Consider the following 14,639-nt stretch of genomic DNA (forward strand, 5'->3'; position numbering starts at 1 on the left):
TTTTTTCTACTTCCTGTTATGTCCCGTATCCATAGCAACCCGAAATCTACAATACTCAATAACAGAAACGTTGCACAGTGGTCTCGTTTTGACATCAAGAGCAGCTTTTACAATCTACTGCGTCTTTACTGCAGCAAGAGAAGTTTTGCTCAACTTCATGGACATTGTGTTTTCATAATAACAGCTGAATATTCCTCTAATACACAAACATGTAGAGCACCCCCAGCGTGATGTCACTGCAATAAATAATAAACAACACCTAAACTTCTACTTTATTTTTTTTTATCATTTACCATATTTCACGACTGATTTCATGATTTACAGTCATTTCCACAATACTCCAGTCCTCTCTCTGTCCCATAATGTCTACAGTTTAAATGTATTGTACTTATGGCTGTAGCAGTGATGGACAACCAATGAAAAAGTACAAATTTTAAATGTCAAAATCCTGTTAAAGGTCCCATATTACACAAAATTGACTCTTGTGAGCTTTAAGCCATGTTATAATAATGTTACTTCATCAAAACCATGCATAGAGTTGTGTTTTGTTTCATTCTTACAAGTTTGAGTAACATTTTAATATTAGTCTGTCTACATTTCCGAAGCTTAAAATGCTCTGTTCCACCTTGTGATGTCATGAAGTGGTAGTTTGCAAGTCGCAGGGTCATGGAAATCCTGGAAATGTCATGTGAAGTGGCAAAATTTTCCTTCTTGTGTTCAGTGAGTTCGTTTTCATGCAATTACCGTATTTTCCGGGCTATAAGACGCGCTCTTAAGCCTCCGACCCCATCAAAAAACGATTGTGCGCCCCACAATTCAGAGCGCTCTGTACACGAATCCACTCGGGTGTCCCAGCACGACTTCAGTAAACTACAAAGCCGCAACACCCGCAGCGCACGCAAACACACACGGAGCAGACAGCGACCGCGCGGCGAAAACACCCACAGACTCCACTCATCACTCCACGCCGACGAGGAACGGAACGTAGGAACGAACCGAAAAAGCGAATCCAATGTGCCGCTTCTAGACACGACTGAACAACTGAGTCACTGCGAACACGCCGACAATCCAGCGGTCCCAGACACACCCTCCCTACATGCCACAACTGAACAAAGCCCAGAGTCACCGTGAACGAACAAACAAACAAAAACACTGACCGATCCAACTCTTGTGTTTCGTTTAAAGTCCAGTGCGGTTTATTTGTGAATAAAGTTCAAAAATAGACCATTCTATGACAGTACGCCTTATAATCCAGAGCGTCTAATAGCCCTTAAAATACGGTAACCACTTTGAGATGTAAAGAGCGAGTCTACACCTGCTGAAGGTTTTAACAGCAATAGAAAACAGTGCGTTCGCCGAGTCTTTACTGAAAATCTTACACAAGATACAGAATAACGGTTTTACCTTCCATCAATGCGCAAGCTCAAAGTGTCATATTGGTGCTGGCTCCTATTGGCTCTACATCTGGAAATTCTAAAAGTAATTAATCTGAACTAATTCAAAACTAAATACAAATTATCAAATAGTAAAGTAAATGTAATATAATCCTAAATATGCTGTAACATGCAATCACTGGATATAAATCAAATTATATTATGAATCTCAACTGAATTGCAACATAGAAAATGGCACCAACATCATGGAAATTGAAAATGTCATTATCCAGGTCTTGAAAGTCATGGAATTTTAGTATCTCTTTCACACAACTACAGCATTTTGTTAAGTTATTATTAGGCTATTATGATTATTTCTGAACATATGCACCTTTTGTTTAAGAGACAACAGTATTTTCAATAGGGATGTAACAATAACTGATATATTGAAATATCGTATCGTCAAAAGTTTCACAATAATATCGTGGGCTGTCACAATATATCGAGTTTCTTTGCATAAATACATGGTTTTATAGAAGCAACAGCTTATGAACATCGGAAACTACATATCCCATGATTCATTTCAGTGCAGACAACATGAAGAAATATGCTTTTTACTTGAATTCTTGGGATTATGACGGAAATAATTCAAACTAAAATCTTGTCAAGGTATTTTAAAAGCAAACAAAGTGTCCTATCTACAATTATATCAGCCTCTTCAAAATATCGCAATAAATATCGCACCGTGAGATTTGGATATCATTACATCCCTAATTTTGAATGTTAGAAATGTTAAAAAACTTTAAAACCAAACCATAAGGTGAGTGGAAAGGGTTAACATGTCATATTTAGCCCTAAAAGTCTGATCAGTTCTACACATAGGTGCCGTAAAGTCATGGAAAACTCACTTTAGGTCATGGAAAAGTTTTGAAATTTTGTCAGTGAAAAAGAATGAAATCCCTGAAATCAACAGCTACTTTTTACGTTTAGTTCAGTCAAGATTGGCAATTCCAGGGCTGAAACCGTCCAAATGATTCTAGCGAAGGTGTATGGAGTTTACAAAGACAGTGGAGCACTTTCTGTATCACCTCATGACATCACAAGGTGTTACAGAAGCGTTTTCAGTTTGAGAGAGGAGCTCCGCCTAAAATATGCATGATTTGTGTGTTTAAAATGTGAGAATAAAACCAAAACGCAACTCCGGGTGTGTTTACGATGAGAAAACAACATTATAACAGATCAGAAAACGTCGTAATATGGGCCCTTTAAACTTTTTGATTGTCCCGCACTGTCCCCCGTTGTCTTTGTCGATGGTGATTTGAGCCGCGCCAGGCCTTACCAAATCACTTCTCCCTTGTCTCTATGTATGTGATGTGTGTATGTATAATCCATTCTGTTTTCTGTGTTCCAGAAATAGGATCTCCAAATCCAAGTTCAGGTTAGTACATGTTGTTTTCCATTGTCCCTCCTCCTCTTCTTCCTCCATCTCCTCTGCTGTCCTGTGGAGTCAGACAGTATTGTGTGTGTGCGCGGTAGTGACAGAAGCCCTTCTTCTCATTATAAAACACGGGTTAATATGACAAAAGTGGAGTTTACGTGAAGGAATAAGGTGTTGTCTTTTCTAAGCGGGGGTCTGTTTTCGCGATTTCAGGTCTGCATGCCATCTTGTGTTGTGCTGTAAGTTGGACTTTTATATGTGAGATGTTTTCAAAGATGTGATTTAAGGGATGTGGTTTAATGAAATTTCTGATTTTAAGTCAAAATATAAACTAAAATAAAAATGCAGTTTCTTTAATGTCATACAAAAACAAAAACACTAAAAAAATAAAGCTGATGACTGTGTATGTGTCATACCAGGGCTGCACAATATGAGAAAAATATACATGAAAAATGATGACACATGCTGCAGGAAGCCATGTGGATCTCTTAATTCTATTTAAATATATAATGTCACCTTTTTCTATTTAATAATTTATATTGATCCAAAGCAATAATTTCGGTTTGATGAAAATCTATTTAAATTATATATGTTCATTTAACAATCAAAAGGAATCACAGACATAAATTTCATAGTCAGTTTTTGATTTTTAATACATATTTTTAGTACAATTATTTATATATATATATATATATATATATATATATATATATATATATATATATATATATATATATATATATATATATATATATATATATAATATATATTATTTTTTTTAATTTTATTTTATAATTTATATAATTAATGTATTTTGTATTTATTTATTTATTTTTTATATTTATTATTATTATTATTATTATTATTATTTTTTTTTTTTTTTTTTCTTGTCTGTTTGTTTGTTTTTTTCCAGAATATTAATAAATTAAAATAAAGGTGCACTATCTAACTTTTTGTTTGGGGGTCTGTCCTGTCACCTGCTTGTTTCTATGGAGATGTCATTGCTCCGCCTGGAATGTTCCACAGTATGACTTTAAACAGCTCTACCTTACTTTTTTTTTCAATTGTAGGCGGTTTTATAACTCAAAAATACCAAGAAAAACAGACATTCTGACTGTGAGCGGAGTCGGCTCTCCACAGATCTGACCTGTAACTCAGTCTGGGTTGGTCTCCATGACGATAGAGAGATTTAAAGCCATACTGTGAAACATTCCAGACAAAGCAATAACATCAACATGGAGAAAAGCCTTTAAAGTGGATTAAGGAAAACTATAAAATTAAGGAATTATGGAACATTTTTTTAAATATTTGAACAGATTATTTTTGAACAGCCAATTTCCAGTCAGTGTAATGAAGTTATTGCACTGCATTTAATTTATTACATATAAATTTGACAGTGGATTTTGACTGCCCTGAAGCGTCGCAGTCCTTTGTGCAGCTCTGTTTTATAAGAACAATTGATTTCTCTGTTCTCCAGTGCTTTTACTCAATCAAAAATAAAATAAAACAGTCCTCATTTTTATATTTGACTGTATTTCATTTTCATTCACAGCAAACAAGATGCACTGCTGAGTCTTCTCTTTCTCTCTCTCTGCTGGTTCTGTTACGTCTAACCCCGGCGCAATGTCCCGTATTGTCTTTATCCCTTTAGTCGTTACTCGCGGCGATGGAACAGACTGTTTAGGAGGAAGTGCAGAGCGGGCGTCAAATCCCAGGTTTTCTATTGGCTCGTCATCTTCCTGGTTTTCCTCAACACGTTAACCATCGCCTCCGAGCACCACCAGCAGCCGCAGTGGTTAACAGATGTACAAGGTAAATTATACACGAAACACAAAAACATAGTGTCTGTTTTAGGACTTAACTACATCAGGATTGCCTTCGATTCAGAATACACACTCTTCAGTACTTTACAAAAATGTGAGTCTGGTTATTGGTGAATATTTGGCGACAGTAGCTCAGTTTGTGGAGCATTTGTCCACTGATCTGAAGGTTGGTGTTTCATATCCAACTCTCAGTCATTCATTTTATTTACATTAAAGGCTTGCACATTGGGTTCTCTCAAACATAAGAAGATTAAAGAAAAAAACAAACAAAACAAGATCTTCAAAATGCAAAAATAAAACAAAATCATTCTCCAAAACACATGCACAGAAGTTTGTATGGGGAGTCCTGCTCTCAGCGTCAAAAACATCATTCATTGAGCGGTCAGATCCACTGACTCACAGGTTGGCAATGCGATTCCAGCTCCCACAGATGAACGCTTTTGTTATGGCCTTGGGCAAGACACTTAACCCACCTCAGCCCCATTGTCTGCGTACACTGGTGTATGAGTGTGTGAGTGGTTCTTTGACATAAAGTGCTTTGAGTGCCCTGAAGGTGGAAAAGCACTTTATAAATGTGTAACTATTTACCATATCCTCATTTTGAAAAGGCTGTGTTTAGTTTAGTTTAGTTAAGTTTAGTTTAGTTGTTTATTTATCAGGGCCAATGCACAAAAAACACTGAGCTACGCAAAGAAGTCATATGTTTGAGCAAGGTTATAGCACAATTTCTAATTTCCACCTTCAGTCCCTGGACAGGGTGATATCATAAAGGCGCACATGTCAATAAAATACAATACAATGTATACTGATGCAATCATTCATCCAGTCAGTCAATAAGTAGTAGTAGTAGTCGTAGTTTATTTTCTTCGGTCAATTAACATAATCATGCATCATATAACAATGATTTAACAAAAAACAAATTATGCAGTTAATGCATAGCAATAAGGTTATTCTATAGACCAAAGGGGTTTAGGCTGAAGTTTAACACTTGTTTTGCCAAACACTATTAACAAATAGAACAGGATACAAGATGGCAGAACTATTTTAAAAAAACAACAATAAAAAAATCCTCTTTTATGAGAGCAGGAAAGGAAATGTCCTAAAAATATTTAGTATACACATACACAATACAGAACACAATCCAATATACCTCAGTGTTCATACACACATACACACACACACACACACACACACACACACACACACACACACACACACACACACACACACACACTGACCTTGTACATGACATAAGTAAAACTATAGTCCCATTCAGTCTCAGTCTCCACGTCCAAACACTATTTACATATTTATAGTTCATATTGCTGCATTCATAAAGGACAGATTATTGTGTACAGGTTTATTTAGTTTGACAGGTGGATTAGCCAATCAGGGATAAGGTCTGTCCGTATGAGAAAAAAATAAAGGAAAGAATTAACACAGGGAACTAAAAAACATGGGAGATTTCAGGTCTAAACTTGGACTACTCGCAATTGTGAGTGATGCAAGTCGCCCCGTACACAATCTGTTCAGCCTCCTGCCCTCAGGGAGGCAGTAGGAGCTAGAGCTCTGCACCCCCATGGGCCTCCCGCGGGACCTGACGCAAAGCAGTGCAGTGCAGGACACATTCCGAAAGCTCACTGTGGGCCTGGGTGGGAGCGGGCGTGAACTGCAGTCCCGCAAACTAAATATGAGTGTAAAGTAAAATATACAAATGATTCATATACGTTTATCATACATCATTTGTGCTGGATAGTTGATGTGGCATTAATAAAAACATTTTAAGCAGCCTAAACTTGCGTATTTGGCCTAATCTCATGCACATTTTAGACAATTCCTTTCCGCTTCTCCGTGTTTGATAGAGCTTAAGAAAGTGAACGTTCCCATCTCGTGGGACTTGCGGGCAGGAGCAGGACAAAATATCTCAGATGTGGGTGGGAGCGCGACTGAAAATTGCATTTCGTTGCGGGAGCGGGCAGTTCCAGGACAGAAAATTCTGTCCCACACAGACCTCTAGTTGGAGTCTCACTTACAGCTTCATCCACCAGGCTGTTAGGATGCTGAACTATCTCGCCTCTCTAAGAACACTTGGACTTTTCCCTTTATTATCATTTATACGATTGGGAGTGAGAAACACAATTTCGATTCTTCATATGTTTCATATTGACTTAAAAAAAAAAAAAAACTTAAAACAAATCCAGGCTGGACTAAAACTGTCACCAATCACAGAAAATGCACACCAAAGTTCTAGTAGAGGTGCAAATGCAAGGAACAGCAAAATAAAAGTGAAAAAATGCACGGCACATTCAGATGGCTGATGTCCAAAAGCAGTTTTTTATTATGTTTCGGCAGAAAAAAAAAAGTAGACTGTACTGTGATCCAAAGCAAGAAAAATATCTGACGAAGGTTTTTTTTGTTTGTTTTTTTGCCGAAGCGTTATTTAAAAATAAAAAATCTTTTAGACATCAGCTATCTGAGTGTGCTGTGCATTTTTTCACTTTTAATACATGTTAAAAAAAACATATTCTTGAGAAAAACCCTTTGAATCATTAATACTTTTATCAAATTTATAGAAACTTTAACCTCTGTTTTCTCTTTGCATTTTTAGATATCGCCAACAAAGTTTTACTAGCCCTCTTCACTGGCGAGATGCTGTTGAAGATGTACAGCTTAGGACTCCAGGTGAGGATCCCCCCGGTGTGTTCATTTCATTGTTGTTAATTATTCATAATATTTCCCTCTGTTTTGTCCAGGCGTATTTTGTTTCGCTGTTCAATCGCTTCGACAGCTTCGTGGTTTGTGGTGGGATCCTGGAGACCATTTTAGTGGAAACCAAGATCATGTCTCCTCTGGGCATCTCCGTGCTCCGATGTGTGAGGCTGCTCAGAATATTCAAAATAACAAGGTGAAAATACACACACAAACTGCAATATTTTTACTATACACAACCTCATAATCACAAAAATTCGAGAGTTACGGTTTATTTTCAGCAGGGAGTGGGGCGAGACAAGATTTTTAACTAATTTATAATGATCTTAAATTGGGTTCTTTTGTATATAAGAAGACAAAATGAACATTTTTTATCTTAAATTGGTTTAATGTTTTGCATATTTGTTTTTGTAGATATTTTATGATATGCTTTTAATAGCCTTAAACAACCTTAAAGCTTTAAATACAAATTCTGCTGTGTAAATCCCCACATGCATCACTACTGATCAACAATATACTCAATATACAATATGTTTATTACACTTGATGTTTTAGTTTTATTTTTTTAATCTTGTTAGATCTGCGAAAAATATACAGATCCTGCTCTCCATGATAAAACAAAAAAATGCTACAGGATATGATCAACCATATGCTTGCCGGAATAAAAATGTGTTTTAAGGCTACGTTTATATGAACAGAACAGAAGGCGCAAAAGTGGCATCGCGTCTTCACTTTTTATTCTGCGTTTAGACGAGCGTTTTCGGGAGGAAATCTGTGTGCATACGGTGACGCAAAAGTGTGTGGAATTCAGTTAGGTATGCATGCCAGGCGGCTATGGTAGTGACCCTAGGTGGTGACATTTGTGAGGTAAAAGTGTACGTGACGTGAGCAGATCTGACCAGAGTTTTGCATCTTGGGCAGTGTAGATGTAAACACTACAGCGGAGCGTATTCAACTTTTCTACTCTGGAGGATGCTTTCAGATTTTTGAGTTTTTAAGCCACAAAAACAGCGTCACCGATCTAAATGAAAGGCACTTCCAATAAAATATTTTGTCATTTTTACCCGCAAGCGTTCTCGTGTAAACAGGCCCTTAAGTTGGTTTTAAAAGTTCTAAGACATTTAACTTTTCGGAGTTCAAGGGGTGATGAGGTCCAAAGACAGGGGGCACGAACCGAAAAGTCCCTGTACCCTCTGGTGGTCTTATTGGTCTTGAGCTTGTTTTGGTGAGGACTATCATATCTCTAGGATTTTACCTGTTGTACATGTTTTGGTCTGAGTCTGCTCGGCCAGCCCAGGAGTCTTAGTGTAAAAATTAAAACAGTTTTCTAATATTTCTTTATCTTGATTTCTGATTTTTTTTGCCTTCTTGTTGTGTTGTGGAATTTCCCCATCGTGAGACAAATAAAAGTCCTCTAATCTAATCTTAGATGTAGTCTTATTATAGTAATACAAACGTTATTTTCAGCTAATAGTCTAATGGAAAACATGCCATAATCACTCAAATAAATTACGTTTCATTTCTGGGTTTCTCGTTTTTAGAGGGTCATGACTTTGACTTTGGGAACGGCTGCTTCAAAGCACAACAAAGTACCAATGATATTTGCAGTTAACATGATATATTATAATGTAATACAGGATTTCATGTTTTATTCATGTATTTTATTTATTCAGCACTTTACCAGGTAGGTCGACTGAAAACATTTTCTCATTTGACAAACTGAGAAGCCACAGAAAAACAACACTTAGAAATACATCAAACATTAAACACGTTGTAAATGGACTTGCTAGAAACTTCACAGACAACAGATGACTTTGGTGAAATTTACTGGTTCCACCTTTTGTGAAACTGTAACAATAAACACGTACAGAAATGGCTATTAATATCAGTGCTGGATAATGTTTACAAATTATAAATAGCTCCAACAGTGAGTTTAAGTAGTTAGCATGACAGTTAGCATCGCGACATTAGCATATGAATATCGATCTAATTTACATAACAATGCGGTGCCAAAAACGTGCTAACTAGTACAAATCAAACACAAAAAATCGTATTACAGGTGTGTAATTATGTTTTACAATGTCATATTTACAGACGATGCTTAAACAAACATCAAAAGCGAAACATCAGAACAGAAGAGCAGCCATTTTGCTAAAGGGAGGCCTAAACAACGACTTCCTGTCTAACGTTCTTCTTGTACTATTATTATTACTAAAAGAGTAAATTAAAGTGACCACTAGATGACGTAATTTAGCAAGCAAAAAAGCATAAGACAAAATCGGTCAAATACAGTAAACATAACACATGTACAGGATCTGAAATGCTTTTTTGGAGCTTTCTAGCGCGTTATAACGTTGTTCTCTCATCAGAAACATGCCTGAAGAAGTTTAAGATGTCATCCATGCATGTTTGAGTAATTTAGTGATCTCTTCTGGGCCCTATAGCTGTAAGATTTTGTCCAATGCTCCGCCCACAAGTCTACGTCACCCAGCAATTCTCCATAAATATACAAAAACATGATACAAAACTGTATGCAACAACTTCACAAACCTGATACAGTGCGCAGTGGTTTCCATGCCGATTGTGTTGTGATGGTGCTCTGAAGGGGGAGTGACTTAGCATGGAGAGCAAAGAGAGGGGAGGCTCAGAGCATCTTGAAACTCATAAAACGTGTTAATACGCTGTTTTTGTCGAATACACCATTTTCAAAACAATAAAAGGTAACATGGTGATCCAAATATGTAAATATGTCCATCATATTTTCCATTTTCCGTAACCGAATCCAACTTTATTTGTTTAGTGCATTTTTTTACCAACACAATGTCTCCCAAGTGCTGCTCCGAGTAGCACACACTAAATAAAAAAACACATTGAATAAAATAAAGCATAAAAACAAATAAGAAAGTCAATAAAACATAAAAACACTGAAATTATCAAGTAGAAAAATCAATAAAATGAATAAAAGTCAGTCAGAGGACCACACAATTCTCATGCTGAGTTAAAAACCAGTAAGTATTTTGAGTTAATTAGTTAGGATGTAACAATAACATCTCGTCAAAAGTCTCACAATAATATCGTGGACCATCACAATATTTTGAATTACAAGAGTCTTTGCTTAAATTAAGAGTTATGGAGCAGCAATAGCTAAAAAAAACAGAGAACTACATAGACCATGATCCTTTGCTCTGTTTTAGTGCAGACTACATGAAGAAATATCAGTTCTAAACACTTTTAAGTCTTAGTTCTTTGGGTTAAGTCTTGTCAAGGCATTTTAAGAGGAAAAACCAGCATATCCACAGTTTTGTTAGACTCCACAAAATATTGGAATAAATACCGTACGAGTATCGAGGTCTGGATATCGTTACCTAGTCCATATTAATTATCATGATTGTTCCCCTGTGTCCCTCAGATACTGGAACTCCCTGTCCAACCTGGTGGCGTCTCTGCTGAACTCTGTGCGCTCCATTGCTTCTCTGTTGCTGCTGCTCTTCCTCTTCATCATCATCTTCTCTCTCCTCGGGATGCAGCTGTTCGGAGGAAAATTCAACTTCGACGAAACGCGACGGAGCACGTTCGATAACTTCCCCCAGTCACTGCTCACTGTGTTTCAGGTAAATTTAAATTGCGCAGTGTTTCCCAAACTTTTTTTCTAGGGACCCATAGTTTAAATTTAAAAGTCATAAACCTTCGCAACCCAAGTCAATAGACATTATTCGTAAAAATAAAGGTGGATTTGATCGTTATTGAACATTAATGCGGATATTTTATTGTTGACCGAGTGATTGTGTCTCTCGGAACTCTGAATTAGTATTACCCAAGTTTTAAACAATGAAAAACAGTAACTGAACCAGCAATAAAAGGATCTATAAGTCGCCTATTTGGACATGTAGCCCTGTATATTGCAGACCTACATGCAGATCGTGAAAAGGCGACCCAAAAAATAATCTCTTGCGACCTTGTCTTTGGGAAACATTGCTATAGTACACAAAATTGACTGTTATGAGCTTTTTATAATGTTGTTACCTCCTCAAAGACAGACCTGGAGTTGTGTTTTGTTTCATTCACACGTTTGAGTAATCCTGTGTAATTAGTCTGTGTACATTAGATATGTCAAACTCAGGCCTGAGGGCCAAATTTGGCCCGCAAGATCATTTTAAATACGTATCAGAGCTGGCCTGCCGGTTACAGATAGGCTATAGCAGGGGTATCAAACTCATTTTGGTCCGGGGGCCGTGTCCAACCTACTTTGATCCCAAAGGGGCCGGATCAGAAAACTTATGTCATATAAACCTCAAAAATAACAATAAGTTCAAATATTTGTGCAGAGAAACGCAAATCTAATACAGAAATCTTTTTTTAATTGATGAACTCTTTCTTTTACAAAATATTATAATATTATGAACAACCTGAAACTTTAAGAAAAATGCAATTTCAACACAATGTTTTAACATGAACTTGTATGTAAACAGGAATAAGTCAATTTTTCTTGGAAAATCCTGCACTCGGCTCCACTTTTCTCATTTTTGACATTTTTCTGATGAGGGTGTCACGGTCAACAGTCAAAACGATCGTCCTTTAAGAGCGTTTGGAAAGAGACAAGTCTTCATTTGTGCTGCTCTGGTGGGAGGGGCCACGTACAGAGACGCTGGAGACGCTGCTGTGATAAACACCACAGAAAATTAACAATATTTTAATAGAAAATATAATTAAAATATTTTAGTAGAAAATCAGCCGAGGGCCAGATTAAAGGTCTTGGAGGGCCGGATCTGGCCCCCGGGCCGTATGTTTGACACCTGTGGGCTATAGAGACATTATTTATTTAAAATTGTGTTATTATTTTATATTATGTGTGTTCTGGATTTAATGTTTAAGCAAAACTAATATTAAAGGTTTCATTTAATAAGAAAAGGTTTAACATTACATTTCTAGAAAGGAGAGAAAACATGCAGATGTTGATGAAATTTTTCAATAAATATTTAGTTTGGCTCACGACTTAGTCCCAGTTTTTTAATTTTTGGCCCTCTGTGAATTTGAGTTTGACACCCCGGATCTACATTTCCAAAGATCAAAATGCTCTGTTCCAACTTGTGATGTCATGAGGCAGTAGTTTTCAAGTTAACAGCTACTTTTTATTTTTAGTTCAGTTGAGATGGACTGAAATTATCAAAATTATCCTAGTGAATGTGTTTGATGAAGAAAAAACATGAAAACATAGTTCAGAAAAGAGTGTAATATGGGCCCTTTAATATAAGAGTAGTGTGTGGTTTGTTTTATTCTTGTAAAATGGTAATGGTAAACAACATAAACAACATAAATCCTCAACTTCATTTTCCAAATGCTGTAATCGTGTAACTTTCCCATGGTGAGATGCCTAGCCAAGATACTACGTTAACAAGTGAAAAACTAGTTAAAATTATGGTCTGTGAGCCAGTGAAATGCTAAACAATTCACTGTATTGAAAGAAATAGAATAGAAAGATGATGCACAAACACTCAAATATGAAAATGTCTAATAAAAGAAGTTTGGGAGAAAATAGATGGTGTGATAAAACTACTCTCAGCAGCACAATTCTTCATGGAGTAAACGTACCTCACCTCTCTCTTCTGTCTGCTCTTGCACAGATCCTGACAGGTGAGGACTGGAACTCTGTGATGTACGACGGGATCATGGCGTACGGAGGTCCCTCTTTTCCAGGGATGTTGGTTTGCATCTACTTCATCATCCTCTTCATCTGCGGAAACTGTATCCTTACATTTATACTGTTATTCTGTGGATTTTCAAAAGGCATTTGACATAAGTAGACTAAATCAATTGCAATGTGAGATCAGAGTAAAATATAAAATAATAATAATAACTTAACAAAATATTATATACAGTATTATATATAATTTAAACATATATAAATGTACAATACACACATACATGGACAAAGGATGTAGTAGTGGCAACATTTATTCACTAATGTAAAGGTTTGTGGTGCTGCTTCCATCGTATCCTTGGGCAACACACTTCGCCCGTCTTCTCTCTAAGAATGTGTTAATGCAATTGGCAACTAGATTTTGGTCGTCTCATAATTCCTTTGGTGAATTACTGCTCCTTCGTTATAATAATCCTTTAATGGATGGTGAATAAACTTGACTCGTGACCAGACATCCTCCTGAACGTCTTCTTGGCCATCGCCGTGGACAACCTGGCCGACGCCGAGAGCCTGACGTCTGCTCAGAAAGAGGAGGAGGAGGAGAAGGAGAGGAAGAAACTGGCCAGGTAATTCAGTTTAATTCATACGACAAGGGGAAAAACTGACCCCGAGAAACGAACCACGATCTGAGAGGCTCTATAGAAAACGTTACGCCACTTTTTGGCTGTGTTTTATCTCATAGGGTCGTAACTTTTCTGACCACTAGAGAACTTTAGACCACTCTTGTTGTCTCTGTTTTAACTCTCTTTTAGACTGAGAATCATAGGGTACTTTACTTACTTTTCTGGTGGAGGGTCTTCAACACACTTGTTTCCGTGTAGATGTTACCGGTTTGCCTTGAATGTTTCACAGTTTGGCATATACTTCTCTGTTTTCCATTTATTCAATTACAAATGGTGTCATTGCTCAAAAATACCTTGAAAAACAGTAACATGACCTGTAACATGTCTCCATGGAGCTACAAAAAAAAGTTGAATGCTTTAGTGTGGTAGTGTGGCAGTCAGATCTGTGGAGAGTTGACCCCACTCACAGTCAGAATGCTTGTTTTTCTAGGTATTTTTTAGCTATAAAACCACGTGTAATTGAATAAATATAAAGTAGAGCTGTTTAATATAATACTGTGGAACAATCCTAGCCTGATTCAGCCGGTTTTACTTCGCTGCTATTTGGTCGTGACGTATGTAAAGCGCCACTAACAGGGCAAACTGGTATATTAAGCTTTTCCCAAATCCCATAGGAAGAAGGTCAATAACGTCTTTCCCCTTGAATAAATTCACCAAACATTCTCTTTGTTCCGGCTTTACATCCTCGATCTCGGGAATCATTGCCAACACAGAATGTCTGGCTCTTCGCTGATTGGCTGGTGCCCAAACTCACACTTCCAGGGTTCTTCTAAACCGTTTAGTGTATTCCAATTTCTGACCTAGTCCCTGGAGAGAAATTAAACTGAGTGGAGGCATTAAGTGGCACTAACCTGGCTAATAGTGTGGAACTTTCTGTGCAAAGTGATAACATCTCCATGGAGACAAGCAGATGACCACCTTTCACCAGAAAAGTTACATAGTGCACCTTTAAGAAATCAATAATTTTACTAATAT

The 14,639-nt window shown here is 37.0% G+C and overlaps 1 protein-coding gene across 1 annotated transcript in view; it reads left to right on the forward strand.

Annotated features, from left to right (window-relative positions):
* The window catches only part of cacna1c (calcium channel, voltage-dependent, L type, alpha 1C subunit), a 667,856-nt gene that overhangs the window by 559,130 nt on the left and 94,087 nt on the right, over positions 1-14,639 (forward strand). Inside the window, exons 13-19 of the mRNA XM_055153273.1 lie at positions 2,785-2,811; positions 4,463-4,623; positions 7,243-7,316; positions 7,388-7,539; positions 10,753-10,954; positions 12,965-13,085; positions 13,493-13,607. Of these exons, the coding sequence (XP_055009248.1) occupies positions 2,785-2,811; positions 4,463-4,623; positions 7,243-7,316; positions 7,388-7,539; positions 10,753-10,954; positions 12,965-13,085; positions 13,493-13,607 (852 nt within the window). The remainder of the gene's footprint in view (positions 1-2,784; positions 2,812-4,462; positions 4,624-7,242; positions 7,317-7,387; positions 7,540-10,752; positions 10,955-12,964; positions 13,086-13,492; positions 13,608-14,639) is intronic.

The sequence above is a fragment of the Boleophthalmus pectinirostris genome, unplaced genomic scaffold, assembly GCF_026225935.1.
Source record: "Boleophthalmus pectinirostris isolate CB_2022bp ecotype Guang Dong unplaced genomic scaffold, ASM2622593v1 HiC_scaffold_18, whole genome shotgun sequence".
NCBI classification, from domain to species: domain Eukaryota; kingdom Metazoa; phylum Chordata; class Actinopteri; order Gobiiformes; family Gobiidae; genus Boleophthalmus; species Boleophthalmus pectinirostris.